The 19,962-nt window shown below is 35.9% G+C and overlaps 1 protein-coding gene across 1 annotated transcript; it reads right to left on the bottom strand.

Moving 5' to 3' along the window:
• Positions 1-1,600: 1,600 nt before the first annotated feature.
• LOC137399344 (aromatic-L-amino-acid decarboxylase-like) lies at positions 1,601-15,761 on the bottom strand. Its single transcript, XM_068085421.1, has 13 exons — positions 15,647-15,761; positions 14,676-14,776; positions 10,438-10,551; positions 8,587-8,706; positions 7,722-7,847; positions 7,187-7,330; positions 6,441-6,507; positions 5,516-5,610; positions 5,074-5,232; positions 3,725-3,823; positions 3,474-3,575; positions 2,835-2,912; positions 1,601-2,113 (listed from the first exon to the last, which is right to left on the bottom strand). The coding sequence occupies exons 1-13, from the start codon at positions 15,750-15,752 to the stop codon at positions 1,958-1,960; spliced, it is 1,467 nt and encodes a 488-aa protein (XP_067941522.1). The 5' UTR covers positions 15,753-15,761; the 3' UTR covers positions 1,601-1,957.
• Positions 15,762-19,962: the final 4,201 nt, after the last annotated feature.

The following is a 19,962-nucleotide window of genomic DNA, read 5'->3' as shown; positions in this document are numbered from 1 at the left end:
CTGGACCACTGTATTAAACACCCATTAGACATGACTGAAAATAACTAGACGAGATAGTTTTTGTCTAAGGTTGGTTGAACTAGATTCCTGCTTTGAAGCGGCATAGTGTTTTCTGATTTTAGTATAGCGATTTAATATAGTTTTGAGTAGACTGTTGGCATGCACTGTACATGTAAAACCTTGATGGAGGTTATGTAATAAGACATATATGTTACTGTCTGTGATGTTACTTGTTTAAAAGCTCTCTGTGTGATACCACAGCTCTCCATGTGTGAACGTAGGCACTTTTCTGCAGCAATTCATATTCGGCCTATCAATCTGGTCACCAATCCTCCTCTGTTTTTAACTGAGATTAGGGTTATGTCATCACTATTTCTATTTCCCAATACTTCGACATCGGTCAAGAACTTGATACGCTCATCACATTTGAGTTAGAAAAAAATCCTCATCACCGAACTCCTCATCTTCACCTTCCTCAGCTTTTGTCTCTTCTTTCTTTTTCTTTCTAGCCAGAGAATGTAGCAGGAGTTGGCCAGTTTTTTCAGCCCTGCTCACATCCAGATCAATACAGTTAACATTGGGACATGGTGTGATATCTGCTTTTATGAACAGTGCTCGAAGTGCAGATCTAAAGCACTGCACATCCGGATTATTGTTATAGCCACCCTTAGATCGTATTGTGGAAAACAGAATCTCAATGTGATCCTGGTTGATCTTAAAGGTTAGGAAGTAGTTGATGTAAGGGTAGTTGCTGAAAAGATATTGAGCAATGTCATGTACAGATTTGGCTGCTGACTCAAAACCAATGACGAAATGATGATGATTTTCCTATTATTTTCCACTAGCAGCTTTCAGCTTGGTGTCTTTAATCGGCATAGATAGCTTATGATATTGTCGAGAACTTCTTGTTTTGAGTTGAAGTTCTGTTTTGTTATGGGCAATTCAGGATATACCTGGGGTGTTGTAGTCTCTTCTGATGACATTTCACTAAGAATTTGGTCTTATTGTTATGTTTATGACTTAAAAACTAGCATGCCAAGCGTGATTCCACTACTAAACTTATTGCTCAATTGAAGGCTTTGATGCTGTGATGCACATCACTACGACGTAACGTCGTGAAAACAACAGCCAATTATAGGCCTCACTTTTGCTCCATTGTATTGATAGCTATTCGCCAATCTAGGGTTTACTATATCTATGCTCTTTATAGATGGTATAGTTTCTCTTTATAGAGGGTATAGTTCTCTTTATAGAGGGCTTAGTTTCTCTTTATAGAGGTCGCAGTTTCCTTTTATAGAGGGCATAGTTACCTTTATAGAGGGCATAGCGTTTCTCTGTAGAGGGCAAAGTGTTCCTTTATAAATGGCGTTGTTTCTCTTTATAAAAAAGAGCTTAGTTTCCTTTTATAAAGATAAAGAGCGTAGTTTCCCTTTGTAAACGTATATTTTCCCTTTAAGAAGGGATTGATTTTCATTATAGAAAGCATAGTTGTGAGAGTTATGTGTTCCTCCAACGATAGAACAGCAAACAATTTGCTTTTGTACCATATATGAATCAGAACCCTTGTACGAGACAAAAGAGATGTTTATCTTTCCTTGTTATAAGTCAAAAAGAATTATCACAGGGAAACAGATTTGTGACCTTGAACAAGTTCAGACGAGCTTGTGCTATATACCATTTTATTTTAATACTTTTCAATAATTTAAATAATAGACTATGAGCATTAATGATTATGGTAGTCATGTAGCCAGGAATCTATCACATGTACTCACTTTAAGTAAAGCCTATGGATAACCTACCATCAAAGTCAAGTTATTACGGAGCTGTTGGTGGCAAACTTGAACAGTGTTTAACTAGGACCATATTGACAACAGGTTAACTTTTTATTTGAGCCACCATTTTATATGGTTTTACCTAAACCAACCCACAAGTTATAAAAGCTAAGGCAAGAATAGCTTTATCTGTCGCACTTGCTCGCTCCATTGCACAGTGTGGGGCACTTTCTTCGTACGATCTCTGCGCATTCCTGCACAACCTGCCAGGCAAGATGAATGTCTTCACTGGTGGTCTTTGTAGAACAGATTGCTAATCGCAAGTAGTAGGTATCATTTACCTACAAGGTATGAACAGCTGGTATAAGAAAAGTCATGACAACTGGTTCTGCATGCCCAATTCATAGAAAAAGCTATGACAAGTGTGCACGACATGTTTCTATAAATCTCAAAGTTTGTGTCTGATTCGATTTGTCCAGCTACAGCTATTAAAATCTTGGAATGAAGAATGCGTATCGCTACATCATTTTATGCTTGCTCTCCCGGCTCTTATTAGTAAGTTTGGCAATAGGTTACTAGCTTACTCAAGTTAGCCATTGGCAATATGCCAAGCTAATGGCAAGTGGCAGGCAACTGCATCACCTGTAAATGTTTATGAGCTGATTTTTAAGACCTGCGCAACACCGGGCATTCCACTAGTAATGCATAAAACTTATTAGTTTGAACTTTTTGATTATATATCTGCAGACCAGCTTTCCTTAACAATCATACTAACAGAAGTGGCTATTACTTCAGATCATAAAGTAATCAGTGTGATCTTGAATAATGAGGTCTACAGCTCATCTCTCAAAACACTATGACTATGCATTAAAGAAGTCTCTTTCAGCTAAACTGAAGTTAAAAGTCTGTTGAACTGAGCAGTATAGTTGGTGCTAGGAATTGTACTCGTAACATATTTGATATTACTTCAACAAAACTCTAGCAGTAACTAATGTATGTACAAACGCATTCAGAAGTTGAGGATTTACTGATGTGAATTTCTTTAAATTATGAAGTGCTTACTTTGCTTGGTGTTATGTGTATCCGTCTATCCACATCATTGATGTAGTCATTCAGGGTGATATTCAATTCGTTTGATGCCTAAAACATTATGCAGCCTTACACGCTCATTGCAAACAGTGGGTATTGATTGGTCAAACTTAAATCCCTCTGCAGTCTTAGCAAGTTGTTCTTCCCTTCCCATTCTCACCAGTTGCACGGCTATAATAGCTGTTCATTTAAAACCAGCTGCAGGACTAGTTAGCAGCTGGATTCTAACCAGACTAATTTTTGGATTCTAACCAAACTAGTTTTTTAATGCCCCCAGACGCTTTGGCCAGTTTGTCTGGCAATCTTGCTTCAAAATAATCTTTTAAAATCTACTTGGTTAAATTGTCTCTGATGCTATAAAAATCAGCTCTCTATAATACGTTAGATTCATTCATCTCTACTTAATAATATCCTGTATTCAACATTCTCTCTTTCCTCCAATATCCTAAATTCAATAAAAGCATTTTTCAACTGTTGACCTGAATTAGGTCAGCTCAACCATATTATCTATATTAATCAATTTGAACATCAGCTCCCTATTTATGTTTTTGTTCCCGATAATCCTATCATGTATCTTTATGATATTTTCATAAAAAAATAAAAAGTATTTACCTTCAATCTGAAGCAGACTAGGCCAAGTGTAACCTCGCCAATAATCTCATACTGCCTGTCGCCTTTCACGAGCTCCTCAAACTCTTTGGCTAAAGCTATTTGCTGTAACGAAGTGAACCAGTAGCCAGAGTAGCTCAATTAGCGAACCATACAATTTAGTACACAATAGAAATGTTGTCATAGCTTGCATCTAGTATGCTCATATATCTGTGAACATATTACTTTGCATATAATTAAAAGAATCTACTTACATTTCTAATGTTTTGTTGTAAGGCTTCTACGCCCAACAACCTGAAGACGAACCAAAGTTTTAAAGACTTGAATCGTCTCCCCAATGGAATTTGTAAATGCTGTAAACAAACCAGTCAGACAAGCATTATTGTGCTCTGTTATATAAGCAGCTTGTTAAATACATTGTTCATGATTACAAAAATAAGTTTTTGGTTTTAATTCATAGTAAAATAGTTTGATTTGTATTTCACAGCTCTTACTATTTATTCCTTTACTGGCAATAAATTCTTTTCAAACAAACATTTTTAAATTATGGTATACAGCAACAACAACAACAAAAGAAATAGAAAATGGCAACAGCTCACCACTAAAATCAAATAAATAGTCTGACATATGCTGTTGAAGTTACCTTTTTTCTGTTAAGAAAATGGATGTTAGGTGGAAGATTGTTAAAGCGGCTGGCAATGAGATTTTCAAAATAATATTTTCAAAATAATTTTTCTTCGAAGTATTTGACAAAGCACTTACTTGCTTCATCAATGTGCGTACCAGAAGCTGACTGCTAGGGGGAAAAGTTCAGTTTAATGAAAAGACAAAATTTTGTGTAAACTAAAACTATGATGCAGTAAATTAGGAAGTAACCAGCTTAGTAAAAATAAACAACACCAACAGCTTTCTTATTAACCCCAGTGTGTAAGTACATATCTACCCCAGTGTGTAAGTACAAATCTACCCCAGTGTGTAAGTACATATCTACCCCAGTGTGTAAATACAAATCTACCCCAGTGTGTAGGTACAAATCTACTCCAGTGTGTAGGTACAAATCTACCTCAGTGTGTAAGTACAAATCTACCCCAGTGTGTCGCTAAATATCTACCCGAGTGTGTAAGTAAAAATCTATCCCAGTGTGTAGGTAAATATCTACCCGAGTGTGTATGTACATATCTACCCAAGTGTGTAGGTACAAATCTACCCCAGTGTGTAGGTACAAATCTACCTCAGTGCGTAGGTACAGATCTACCTCAGTGTGTAGGTACAAATCTACCTCAGTGCATAGGTACAGATCTACCTCAGTGTGTAGGTACAAATCTATCCCAGTGTGTAAGTACAAATCTACCTCAGTATGTAAGTACAAATCTACCACAGTGTGTATGTACATATCTACCTCAGTGTGTATGTACAAATTTACCTCAGTGCGTAGGTTAAAAATTACAGCAGGTACAAACACTGTGCTGTATTCGCTAATAAGATTCCACCTAAAAGTAGCATGTATCTACAAGTGATCTGTTTTGGAAGTACTGATTATATTGATACACGTGTAAGTACTTCTACCTTTCACACATACTCTATTCTAAGCAAGCTTACTTACCCTAAAATCAACAAATGACTGGTCATGTTTGTGTTGCAAGTAGAGCGGCTCCACACTGAATGCATCTGCCACCATGTAGTAATCTTTCATCCACATCGCTGAACAGTCAAAGTTAACCATCATCCATTTGTGGGGGTTGAAGTTGAAGGAGTCTGCAAGCTTAAAAACAACAGGCAACGCCTTATAATAATAGCTTCGCCATCCACTCATATCATTTTGGTGATTAGACCTCAACTGTAATTTTCAAAAGTAGATCACTGTTAGATACTGTTTATTCTATTTATATTGATAGCTCCACGACCACCCTTCCCCTCCCCCCTCCTCTCCCCTTCCCTTCTCCCTTCCCCTCTCCTGAAGTGTAGCAACAACCGATTATACTTGGAGAATATGATAAGTGACCAGGGACAGACACTAACATTTGGGAAAAAAGGATGCACCTCACCTCTACACCATCAATTATGTGTCTATACTCTGGGCAGATGGCAGCTGAACCAGCATACGCGGCATCTATGTGTAGCCATATTCGTTCTTTGTTACCTGCAGTAAATATAAAGTAGACTACACTTTGACTGGATGACTACTAAGCAAACATTATGATTCCATTTATAACTCTCTTATTGCTATAGATCAAAAGTAGGTGAGGTACAATGTAAACAATTTAGATCTACAGTGGTGTGCTAAACAAACTATAGGTTCATTGAACGATTTCTTTTGTTCATCGACCAATTTCTTAAAACTATTTACCATTTTATGTTCGTATCTTTGTTACTAGCAAACAATCATAATTCAAGTAAGTATATTAGTACATGCAAAGTCTCATCAAGTTTCTGAATATCCTATTACGTAATGTGTAGGATGCACCAAAATACATCTGCACAGGTTATTAATTCCATCCAAACAAAGGAAATATTCAGATTTTAGCCTACCAAGTCATCCAACAAACTAATTTTACAGCTGTTTGATTTAAATATTTGAACTCAAGACAAGATGAGAATTAAGCTAATATATAGTTTTATGACTATTGACTAAATACATCCTGAGTAACTATCTCAATAAAAATTTTAGTTTGTCAACAAAAGGATGCAATTATTTTGCACACCACTGTAGCTGTAGAATAAAAAAAATTGGTCAACTCAAAGTTAGCTGGTGTTAGTGAAGTCTCTTCTGAATAGAACCATGATATTACAGGTACTTTACATGAATTTGCTAAAGGCTAGTTTCATCACGTTTGCTGACACACAGTCAATATCTGGTTTACCACAAGCAAACGATTAGCAAAGTAAAAGTACAGCCTCTGCTGCAAAATCTTAAGCTTTGTCAACACTTGAAGCCACTCTACCAAAATACAAGTTGTGAAATTGACGTACAAATATTTCCTAATTCAACGAGGTTGTCAAATCCACACAACCCTGTAGTTCCCACAGTGGCAGCAACCTGTAATATAATTTGAATTGATCAGCACAAATCCACAAATCTAAAAGTACTAATTCGCTTTTAAAAACAATTTAATTATACAGCAAGCATTTCTAAATACATCGCATATAGTCATTACATATTTTCAATGAGCGTTCCTGCAACAGATCTATTGTGTGGTGAGACCTGTGAAAATCTATCAGTCACCTGAAGACACCTTCAGATTAGTTTCTGCTAAGCTTTTTGTTACAAATTAGTAACGATATTGGTGTAGCAAATCTTGCTATGTTAGAATTTCTTTTCAAGTTTGAAACAATAAGTTAACTCTTCACGCCTAGAGTGTGACAAGTATTACCTAAACAATTAACAACTGCATACAAGAATCAAGCAACTTTTCTCCTGTTAGAATAAATAGTGCACTGTCGACATATGAGTCAACCTATAATACTACATGTATATTATTTTTTATTACCCACTCGGCCTGGTTCTGATTCATGCTGGAATTACCTCTCTGCCTATCAAAAAGGCGTCGGACGTTTGTTGGTTGCGACAATTTTACAATTTAATAACACTTTTTACAGCTGTCAGAACTCTAAATGCAAGTCTTCAACACATACTAAAACCAATGGCCAGTTCTAAAACTTCCTAACTGCATCTAAATGAAATATTTTGACTTGAAAGCTATACGGTTTAAGCTTACATAAAATGGTATGAGCCCTTCTTTTTTATCTTTTTCTATTGCTTTCTGTAAAGTCTCTCCACGCAGTGAATACTTGTCATCGGGTGGAAGGAGTCGCATTTGAACATGACCAATAAGAGCAGCTCTCTCTACAGATGAGTGGGACTGCAGAGAAATGATGAAATTTAAAAAGAAAAGTGAAAATACTGAGTACATAGCAAATAGCAAAGGGGCAAAATAGTTTCAGGCTAAAATCAATTTTAGAATTATACATTGTATCTAAAACGCCTTAGCTATTATTGGCTAGCCGTAAGCCTTAGATATTTAATCATTCAAATGTCATTGACCACTGATGGACAGCTGAGCTGAAAGGCTTCAGACAAGAAACTATGCGCTAGGGAGTGCTCCAGGCTGCTCAGCCATAGTGATGTCAACATATCTAAGGCCTTTACGGATTCAAAGAATTGATATTACTGATGTGAAGATACAACGGCGTACACTGGTCTTCTGTATTGGCATGCCAATATGAAGGTTTGACACTTCTGCATGAACTGACCTGATCAGATGCATAACACACCAGTTTGTCAATAAGCCCCAGAAATTCTTTTGATGGATCAACTTCTTTTAATTTTTGTGTGCGAGCGGCTAGTAGGGCTACAAGCGTGGCGTCACTGGCTGTGCTCTGCAAGCAACTAATAGTGTTAGCATTGGATGAAGAGCCCAAAATAGCAATGGATATTTTTCCTCAATAACATGGAAACTACCCAGATCAACTTGCGGAAGATGCCAGTTCTAGTTTTCAATATATCTCTTATGACAGCGGTCATGACAGTGTTGAAATATATGGCTAGTAAGACAATCATTATCATTTTGCTCTGGGAAACACAATAAATTTTAAGAAGTTTGGGCTGCTACTGGCAGCTACTGGCAGCTACTGGCAGCTACTGGCAGCTACTGGCAGCCGATAGCGATGAGTAATAGATATTCAATCATAGCATAGGTAATGTTAAACATTGCTAGAGATATGGGTAGAAAGATGCTTATATGTATGAACAATCCTCCAAGATCAAATATGATGCCTTTTTTGCCAACAGTAAGCAGAGACAGCGGATGTCTTTAAGAGCAATTTTCTATTAACTATGTTTATGAGATCTTGGCTGGACATGTGTGAGCCCAGTAGCAGAGAGTAAGTAAAGGTTACATGTCATTCCTATCGCAACTGGAAACTTTTTTGGGAATTAAACCCCTGTCTGCTGTTCACAGGACAGGGGTCCTTGACCACTGGGCCACACCCAAAAGTGTTCAAGCCTTGAGTAAGATTTTCTAGGCTATAGCAATAAATCAAAGCACACATTCATCTAAAATACACACATATATTCTTTCTGTGAGCCCTATTTGTCAAGGCTAGAACCTTTACTCACCTGTAGAACACCACCACCTGGCTGGCCTGGAATATTCAGAAAGGATTCTGGTAATTTTAAAAGTTTTCCCAGCCAGTTCAGCATGACAACTTCTAACTCGCTGCAAGCTGGACTAGAATTCTGCAGGAATAGAAATGTTCACAAGTTATAACGGGAACAACAGTCGATAGAGAATGCAAACATATAACTGCTATAACAATATTGTTATAACGTAAAACTAGTTGCAGGTTTTAAATTAAATGTGACTAAATCAGCATTTAGTAAATTGCTGGCTATAGTAGAATAACAACGCGCTTTATCATGGGAGTTAGCGTATGGTCTTCACGAAAGACAGAGCAACCTATCCTCCTACATGCAGGGTGAAAATGCAAATTAACTCAGCCGCAAAAATACCATTGAGAACTAAAAATAGAAAGGCACTCAAATACAATGCAGGGTCAATAGCTAGAACGAACTGGCCATTGACAAATAATGCAAGTATAAAGTTATCATTGATTGTGAAGTTGCTCTCCTAGCCTTGGTGAGCGCAGACCTAGTAGCCACTGTTCTTTCACCACTGTGTAGTAAACCATACTGAGATGAGAGAAGGAGCACCAACAATGACTCTGTCTGCTTGCTGAAAGTTTTGCATAAAGATTAATTATTTAAGATTTAAATATCTATCCTTTAAGATTTTATATTCAATATAAAGAAATATTTAAGAATCTACCAACTTGCTGTAATCTATGTTTTATTCTTTTGGTCGCTGGGGCAGGTAATCAATCTGACATATAGGAATTTTTAGTTAGTGAATTAGAACTTTCTATAAGAAATGAAGTTTGTAGATGACATGGTCGAAAGACAATCATCAGATGGATTATGGTGTTCCCATTATACCCGTAATACCGTGTTTGACCAAATTGTCTGTATATAAACAAGCGTTTGCTAAATTGTAAAGAATTGTGTACAAAAAGAAGGAATGTGATTGCAACATATTTTCAATTATTCTTTCAGCAAGAATAGCTGGTACATTATATAGATTTCTTGAAGCCATCGAATAGCCACACTCAACATAATATCCTCAAACAATTTTGATATGTTTATGCCTAAAATTTGGCAAAAATGATGGTCGATGGTGCTGACGATGTTAAGTTATATCACGATATTACCTTTGAATTAATGAGTACATAACAGCCATAGGTGTGCAGGGCATTGTTAAATGGCCTTCATATGCCAAAATTATTAGGCACACATGAAATTACAGCCTGATGGTCCTCATGCATAAACTGTAGCGTCCTACCTAGGTATATATGTGCTAGTGAACTCATTCTTGTAAGTAAGTAAACTAATACATGATTCTTTGACTTGACTAGAGTATGTCAATGGATGTAATTCCATAAAGGTATCTAATATGCTAAGCTATCAAATCTTTATGTAACTGCATCTATCAACACCCATGATATACACATGTATGCATATATTGTATATGGGTATACGTATATCACTATGTAAAATTTAGCGCCTTGTTTGCCGACACCTTATTGTGATATCTGTCTCTAATAGCAACCGAAATGTTTACACTTACAAGGACCTGGCTATTTGCCCTAGAGTAAAGTGACCAGATGCAACGAGGGTTCAAAAGGATTTTGTCCTATTTATCTGGCTATTAAAAGGCAGCACTTGCACAGGTTTACAAGCTCCCTTCACGTACATATTTGTGCCTTTAGCTGTTACAATAAATTACAATTCTCTTTATTAACTAAGAATTCACTCTTTATTAATTTATACAAACCTCTATCTTAATATGACATTTCAGTGGAAGAAACAGAGAGGTGGCTACTGCTTGGTGTCCGTAATAAACAAGTGACTTACCCATGTGAAGCCGATGCAGGCGATGGCGCCGCACAGCATGTCTGCCAGAATCGATGGGTAAGAGCATGATGAGGCAAAATAAGCGTGAAAGTTGGGGTGCTGCCACTGGGTATTCTACAATACACATGTTTAGATATACACTTATAGCTGTACACATTGCTTACACATGTTTAGATATACACTTATAGCTGTACACATTGCTTACACATGTTTAGATATACACTTATAGCTGTACATATTGCTTACACATGTTTAGATATACAATTATAGCTGTACACATTGCTTACACATGTTTAGATATAAACTTATAGCTATACACATTGCTTACACATGTTTAGATATACACTTATAGCTGTACACATTGCTTACACATGTTTAGATATACACTTATAGCTATACACATTGCTTACACATGTTTAGATATACACTTATAGCTGTACACATTGCTTACACATGTTTAGATATACACTTATAGCTGTACACATTGCTTACACATGTTTAGATATACACTTATAGCTGTACACATTGCTTACACATGTTTAGATATACACTTATAGCTGTACACATTGCTTACACATGTTTAGATATACACTTATAGCTGTACACATTGCTTACACATGTTTAGATATACACTTATAGCTGTACACATTGCTTACACATGTTTAGATATACACTTATAGCTGTACACATTGCTTACACATGTTTAGATATACACTTATAGCTATACACATTGCTTACACATGTTTAGATATACACTTATAGCTGTACACATTGCTTACACATGTTTAGATATACACTTATAGCTGTACACATTGCTTACACATGTTTAGATATACACTTATAGCTATACACATTGCTTACACATGTTTAGATATACACTTATAGCTGTACACATTGCTTAAACATGTTTAGATATACACTTATAGCTGTACACATTGCTTACACATGTTTAGATATACACTTATAGCTATACACATTGCTTACACATGTTTAGATATACACTTATAGCTGTACACATTGCTTACACATGTTTAGATATACACTTATAGCTGTACACATTGCTTACACATGTTTAGATATACACTTATAGCTATACACATTGCTTACACATGTTTAGATATACACTTATAGCTATACACATTGCTTACACATGTTTAGATATACACTTATAGCTATACACATTGCTTACACATGTTTAGATATACACTTATAGCTATACACATTGCTTACACATGTTTAGATATACACTTATAGCTGTACACATTGCTTACACATGTTTAGATATACACTTATAGCTATACACATTGCTTACACATGTTTAGATATACACTTATAGCTGTACACATTGCTTACACATGTTTAGATATACACTTATAGCTGTACACATTGCTTACACATGTTTAGATATACACTTATAGCTGTACACATTGCTTACACATGTTTAGATATACACTTATAGCTGTACACATTGCTTACACATGTTTAGATATACACTTATAGCTGTACACATTGCTTACACATGTTTAGATATACACTTATAGCTATACACATTGCTTACACATGTTTAGATATACACTTATAGCTGTACACATTGCTTACACATGTTTAGATATACACTTATAGCTATACACATTGCTTACACATGTTTAGATATACACTTATAGCTATACACATTGCTTACACATGTTTAGATATACACTTATAGCTATACACATTGCTTACACATGTTTAGATATACACTTATAGCTATACACATTGCTTACACATGTTTAGATATACACTTATAGCTGTACACATTGCTTACACATGTTTAGATATACACTTATAGCTGTACACATTGCTTACACATGTTTAGATATACACTTATAGCTATACACATTGCTTACACATGTTTAGATATACACTTATAGCTGTACACATTGCTTACACATGTTTAGATATACACTTATAGCTGTACACATTGCTTACACATGTTTAGATATACACTTATAGCTATACACATTGCTTACACATGTTTAGATACACACTTATAGCTATACACATTGCTTACACATGTTTAGATATACACTTATAACTATACACATTGCTTACACATGTTTAGATATACACTTATAGCTATACACATTGCTTACACATGTTTAGATATACACTTATAGCTATACACATTGCTTACACATGTTTAGATATACACTTATAGCTGTACACATTGCTTACACATGTTTAGATATACACTTATAGCTGTACACACTGCTTACACATGTTTAGATATACACTTATAGCTGTACACATTGCTTACACATGTTTAGATATACACTTATAGCTGTACACATTGCTTACACATGTTTAGATATACACTTATAGCTGTACACATTGCTTACATATGTTTAGATATACACTTATAGCTGTACACATTGCTTACACATGTTTAGATATACACTTATAGCTGTACACATTGCTTACACATGTTTAGATATACACTTATAGCTATACACATTGCTTACACATGTTTAGATATACACTTATAGCTGTACACATTGCTTACACATGTTTAGATATACACTTATAGCTGTACACATTGCTTACACATGTTTAGATATACACTTATAGCTATACACATTGCTTACACATGTTTAGATACACACTTATAGCTATACACATTGCTTACACATGTTTAGATATACACTTATAACTATACACATTGCTTACACATGTTTAGATATACACTTATAGCTATACACATTGCTTACACATGTTTAGATATACACTTATAGCTATACACATTGCTTACACATGTTTAGATATACACTTATAGCTGTACACATTGCTTACACATGTTTAGATATACACTTATAGCTGTACACACTGCTTACACATGTTTAGATATACACTTATAGCTGTACACATTGCTTACACATGTTTAGATATACACTTATAGCTGTACACATTGCTTACACATGTTTAGATATACACTTATAGCTGTACACATTGCTTACATATGTTTAGATATACACTTATAGCTGTACACATTGCTTACACATGTTTAGATATACACTTATAGCTGTACACATTGCTTACACATGTTTAGATATACACTTATAGCTATACACATTGCTTTGTATCTCAAACCTTTTCTATTTACTAATAATGTTTTCAACTGCTACAAGTCCATCATTTAGTAAAAGGCCGCTTCAGCATGCACGCGCGTCTGCTGATAAAATATGGAAAGATATGGAGTCAACAATTATTTACAACTCTCTAAGCTGTGGCTAAAACTTCCATAAGAGAGTAACCTGTTATCTTATCCTAAGGATAATGAATCTATATCAGGTGGGAGTTTAGTAGCAACTTTTAGGCTTCCACTGAATGTTTCTTGAAGAACCGAACAAGGAATAGATAGCGGATATTGGTAAAGTCACATATTTCATTCACTAAAGCAGCTGCCTCAGAATTATAGTTATTAGAACGAGGCAGTCCGGTGAGCTGTGATACATCGTCATGTGTGATAGTTATGTGCACAATTAATCTTTAATAAGGGAATGTAGTTGAGTGGTGCAGCTGGTAGCAAACTTATCTTGGAATCTGTATATTGAAGTTCAAATCCTGTGTTATACAATCTATTTTCCAACCTCCAACCGTGGCCTTAAAGGTTGACTTGCAACCAAATTCACGAATAGACGAACAGCCAAATAGACGGACAGCCAGACGAACAGCCAAACAGATGGACAGACAGACGGACACGATCCTTACTATTGTAAGCACTAGTACGTTTGCAGTCTCGCGTGCCGCGAAAAATCGTCATGTGTAATAATTATGCGCACAAGTATTCCTAAATGTGAAAAGGTCATCGAGTGGTGCAAATGGTACCACGCTTGTGTACCACGCTTGTTTGGGATGCTGAATATTTGAGTTTGATTCCCTGCAGTGCAATCTATTTTTCTAACTGTCTTACGGATGTTGTCTTACTTAATGTTTTACGGACAGATGGACAGACAGCTCTCACTATAGTAAAGATTAGAAACTACAAGTGAGCTCAAAGCATTGACAACAGATACAAGGTTATGTTTAGTGGGCTTTGAAACAATTCAACTGTCAGCAATTATTTGCTCTGGATAAAACCTCCTCAGCTCCATTTTTCATTCTAAAATCTGAGTTTCTTGTTTTGCTTATAGCTCCAACTGACACTTACCCCTTATAGCTCCAACCGACACTTACCCCTTATAGGTCCAACCGACACTTACCCCAGGTATTATGTGCTTGTCTACATCCCGAAGAATATCCTCTAAGGTGTCAGGTTTATCAGGAGCCTCTGATGGCAAAACTCCTTCAGAGGTCAGGTAGCCTGCAAAGTATGCGTCAGTTTACAAATTCTGACTATCAAGGTGACCCAAAGAATAGTGCTCTAGTTGACCATTCAACAGGCACTTCAGATGGTCATTATACGTGTCACAGTGTGACAATGCGTCATTATATCTCATTTGGTTAGCCTTTCCCTCAGTCTACTCTTTTAGATCAACACTTGTGAATCATTCTTTCTACCCTGATGTATCAATAAAGTGAAAAGCATTGTTCAAGACTTTAGAGACAAAAAGAGGTCTTCTACGCATTTGTAAGGCAACCGATAATCGCTTTGTAAAAGCTAAAGAAAGCCCTAAACAATAACAATGCTATGAGACTAAAAAATACCAAAGTCATCTAAATTACTTTCATGTGACTGTTGTTACCACGTTTTGACTTTGATAAAATTACTATTCAATGGATTCGTAGGAAAATATTATTTGGTATTACAGCAGCAGCTCTAATATATAATTAGAAAATTAAAGTTACTTTTTTAAACATGCTACAGGACTATAGGGAGTTCACTTCTAAATGGAAAGAATGGGAATGTTTCTTAAATAAAAACGCTGCTGAACTAATAAACAGACAAACAGGTTGACGGAAACTTCAGGGTTTGCTACCAAAAACTAAGTGAGACAATATTACTGTTAAAATGAACCAAAATGGTGTCTTTTACAAGATATTTACAGATGGTTCAATCATTAAAAATACCAAGTTTTCGCAATTCCTTTCAATACTTCTTGACAGCTTCATTATTTTCAGCGTATATACTGTAGGTCTAGGCTTCCTGAGAGAATCACTATAATACGTGTACAAATTTTAAACCTTTGTACTGACACATAACCGATGTATTTAATAGTTGGGTGAAACTTACCCACTTCGACATTGTGTAGAGGCGCGAGGTCTCTCAAGTTCTCCCAGTAGTTGCTGATATAGTCAAGCATAAGATGTCCATCTTTCTTCAGCGCCTCTCCATTCATGTTGGCTGTAAGTGCATGGCTCAGGCTACTGAGATAGCTTATATAAACATAGGCTTCCCCTAGCCACAAGACTGATAGATATGAGCAACCAGCGTGTTAATCAGCGATGACACGCGACATTCTCATACGACTGAGTCTAGCCGTGTGAAAGTTTTCTAAAGGTTGTAATGCAATCAGTGATTTCCAAATAATTTCCAGCTATTGACTAACCATCTGTATTACTGAACTTTGTTGCCAGCTTTAGTTGTACATGTAAATGTTTAATTAGATTTACTGTATGAATATATAAAGTACCAGGTAGCAAAGTTAAGGTTGTTGCTAGTTACTTTCACTACATGTCGTTGTTTAAAACCGCAGTACTTAGTTTCAATAAAATTAGTTTGCATAAGTTATGTAGTAACAAAAGGAGGGAAAGAATGCCTGTAATAAGGTGTACACTTAGCAGTCATTTCTTTGTATCCTATTCTAGGTGTCAGAAATACATTTTCACAGATTGTCACAAGGCATGGTGATAGACTCGCTTATATACATGTAGACTATTTCTTGGTGCTCTAAGATGTCTGTTGTTATGCTTACATCACTACTTAGAAAGTAAATGTTTCATAACCGTTGTTTAGCTTGTTTTGTCAGCTCTAGAAATAATTAACACTCAAACTTCAAGATCTTGTTCTTACATAACCTTCCTACATCGCTCATGTGACACAAAGTTCTTTGGTAGACAAAGTAGAGCAACTTATATAACTCTATTGAGGTGTAATGAGGCTATTTCAAAGAGAAAACACTCAGCCAAACAAAGAGCTGATTATTGTCTCCTACAGTATATGCTTACTTTTGGTAATTTGATTAATATGGTCACAGTTTAGTTCTTATTCAATAGAGACATGCTAGAACGAATCTGAATGCATTTCTCTGCAATGCTAGTACATAGGACAAATTAAATACTTTATTGCGCTAAAGAGAATAAAATGAGCTGTAAAACGTCCTGACAAATAGACTCAAAGCAAAACAAATATAGCGCAATATATAATATAATATATAATAATATAATGTAATATATAATTAGGTATATCATGTTTTATTCAGCAGCCCACTCACGGACAGAACTTGCAGTGCTCTACAGATAAATGCATAATACGGTTCAGAGAATGAAAAAATGGACATAGCATTGTTTTATTGAACTCATAAACCTGTTAAAAGAGATTTTAGTTTTTGCTCCAGAACAAATTTTATCTTATAGCGTATTTTTTTAATGATTCAGTATACAATCGCTGTCTCCATACTAATCTCTCCCTTTTTAGAACTTAAGGATACAAATTTATGCTAGTATTTTCAAATCTTTCTTAGATTTTATTGGGAATTTCTTCAAAAATTATATAATGCTGTCAGCTTCACCAAAACCTTTCAGTTGACAACAGTTTACTCTAAAGTACAGCTAGTTTAAAGCAATCGCTGTCCTTTGTGTTTGCAAACTTTGACCACTGACAAAAGCTAGAGCGTGGAGACCTACCTTGGCAATGACAAGTAAAGTTAATTACTTTTGCTTGATTATTAGCCACAGCTATCAGGTCCTTCACTATCAGGCAGCATTTACTATACAAGCAGCGCAAACATATTTCATCCTAAGCATAGCTGTATAGATCAATACTGAGTGATGCTTGAAACAGCTATTCACGCTGTCGCATTCAACCACGCATTATTACTTCAAATAAGTTCTACTCACATCTAGCAATTCTCCAATTACAAAAACAATGTCCTGTACTTTCATAAGATTGATTAAAATATCCTTTAGGCGTGAACAAGTGACGTATTGTAAAACAGCCCTAAGTTGCTTAATGATAATCAGTGAGGCGATCATTACTCCTGCAAGCCGATTCACTCTGCATCGCCTTATGTAAGGATTGTTCTCTCGACGATTAGTCGTCGACTATGTCAACTGTAAAATAATGTCATCGCTGAGGCAAAGCAAAAATATCGAAAAACATTTGCAGCTGTCAAACCTTTCGGATATTTTGCTGAGGATCCAGAGCAGTCTGCGCTGTGAGCACCACTTCGGCGAGAGTGATTGGCTATTGTGAATTGCTTGATCTGTATTGTTTGTGACAGTTACTGCGGGTCTAGTATTTCATCGTTTCAGCGACTATTATGTACGAAAACAGATGATTACCGATGTTTTGTAGGATTAATGCTGACATGCTGTGATATAGTGTGAACCAGCCTTAAGTAACGGTGACACTGCGCTGTCAAGGTTTGATAACTTCTTAAGAGATTAACCCATCAGCAATGCTCTGATAATTGACTTTTTTTCGCCGTGTGATCATCAATTCTGAAACGTTGGGCAATAGAAAGTTGCTGTTGCTGATCAATGATAAGAAACACTTTAAGCAGAATCAAAATCTATACTATAACAGGAGCAGTGTCTGTCCATCACTATGCTTAGCGGTTAGGAAAAAATTCCTTTCGACTGGATTCAAACTCGTAATTTGGTAGACCAACCCTTTACTAACTGCACAAATAAACTAGAATACTTGTGCAATCACTTATTATCCCTAATGATTTTTCACACTTGATGCACACAGGACTGCACCAAGTTACTAGTTGCATACAGATAGTGATATATGTCTATATATACATGCACATACAAATATAATATACATATATGTATATATAAAATGTACATATATATATATACAACTAGCTGTGCTACCTGGCACTACCTGGGTATAAAAAATCAGCTTATAAACAATGAGAGGTAATGAGAGTTGTTTGCCACATGTTATTAGCCTGGTACATTGCCAATAGATAGTTTGAGAAAGCTTAACGCTGGTTCACATCATATCGTTGTATTTTAGTGTTGATACCGCAATATTTCGGTGATCGTCGATGATAACCATGTTTCCACTATCACAAACCCTTCTGCGTTTGCATCGGGAAATACTCTGTGATGAAGTGTGTTCATTTATCTTTTTAAACCTTTGCGGTGAAACTTCTTTGTTTTCGCATGCTGGAATTAAAAACTAGTCTCGCAATGACTATCATAAACGGATATGAACAAATCACGCTATCCATGGCCACGAATATTCATCGCCGAAATGGTTCACATTTGAAAGGCAATTGTCGACGCTCGGCAAAGTATCGGGAAAGTTTGACAGCTGCAAACTTTCCTGATGTATTCGCAATGCTTCGTCGATGCCATCGGTTCACGGTTCAGATAATCGACAATTGAGGCTAAAATGAAAACGCTGACTAACAGCGATATAGTTTGTACCAGCCTCTATTAATAAGAGCTACTTCTCATGACACTACGCCATGACTGCATCGCGGCCGAAAGCGTAATTTATTCGCCCCCATATACCATCATATATTCCCTAGTGAACGGGAGGCTCCAAGATCAAATCTTCTGCCATACGGATCTTCAATTCCAAGAATTTAATAGCTATAGCTGGCCATATACAATGACCCCAATCTTTGGGAAATATATAGATGTATGTACCTGTATATCTTTATATATCTAATTGATATGTATATATATCCAGATATATTTATCAGGTTATATATACGTATATAACTATACATTTTGTTTGAGTAATAAGACAGTTGTCAACAAGTAGATGCATAAGGAGTAGTTACCTAATTGTTCACATTGACAGCTGCTTATTGGCAGAAACGTGACGACTGCCTATGGCAGAAACTTGAAATGACCTGAAGCATTCCCTGGCTGAAATCTTGCATGAGCTTTTCTAGCACTCTCTGATATTCAGGTGGCTGTAAACTTAATTTCTACTTGAGAAGCCTTAAAATTATGTTCCTATGTATCTCTAAGAGGTATTATAATTTGATAGTTTCTAAATTGCTTTCTACAGTATTCATGAGAAGAAAGTTTATTATAGTTTTTCGCGCATTATTAGCAGTCTGATTAAGGCAGTATTATTAGATAGAGATGTATTGCAACTATCTCTCCACGCAAGAAATATTGAATAAATCTGTACTCATTCTATTTATAGAGATTAGAGCTCAATAGCTCGTATATGATGGAGAACACCTCACACTCCACAGAGAGCTAGAGCAGATATATTTTGCCAGTACATCCTGCATTGTATACTTGCTAGTGAGGAAAGCTTCACTGCACTATTAGCAAGGGATGCTCATAGCAAGATTACAATAGGTTGTGTGAAATGCGGTCAAGGAATGTATTTGTTGTTTGGGTGACAAA

This window comes from Watersipora subatra, chromosome 7 (genome assembly GCF_963576615.1).
Source record: "Watersipora subatra chromosome 7, tzWatSuba1.1, whole genome shotgun sequence".
Lineage (NCBI taxonomy): Eukaryota > Metazoa > Bryozoa > Gymnolaemata > Cheilostomatida > Watersiporidae > Watersipora > Watersipora subatra.
This window is presented reverse-complemented; position numbering and strand designations above follow the sequence as displayed.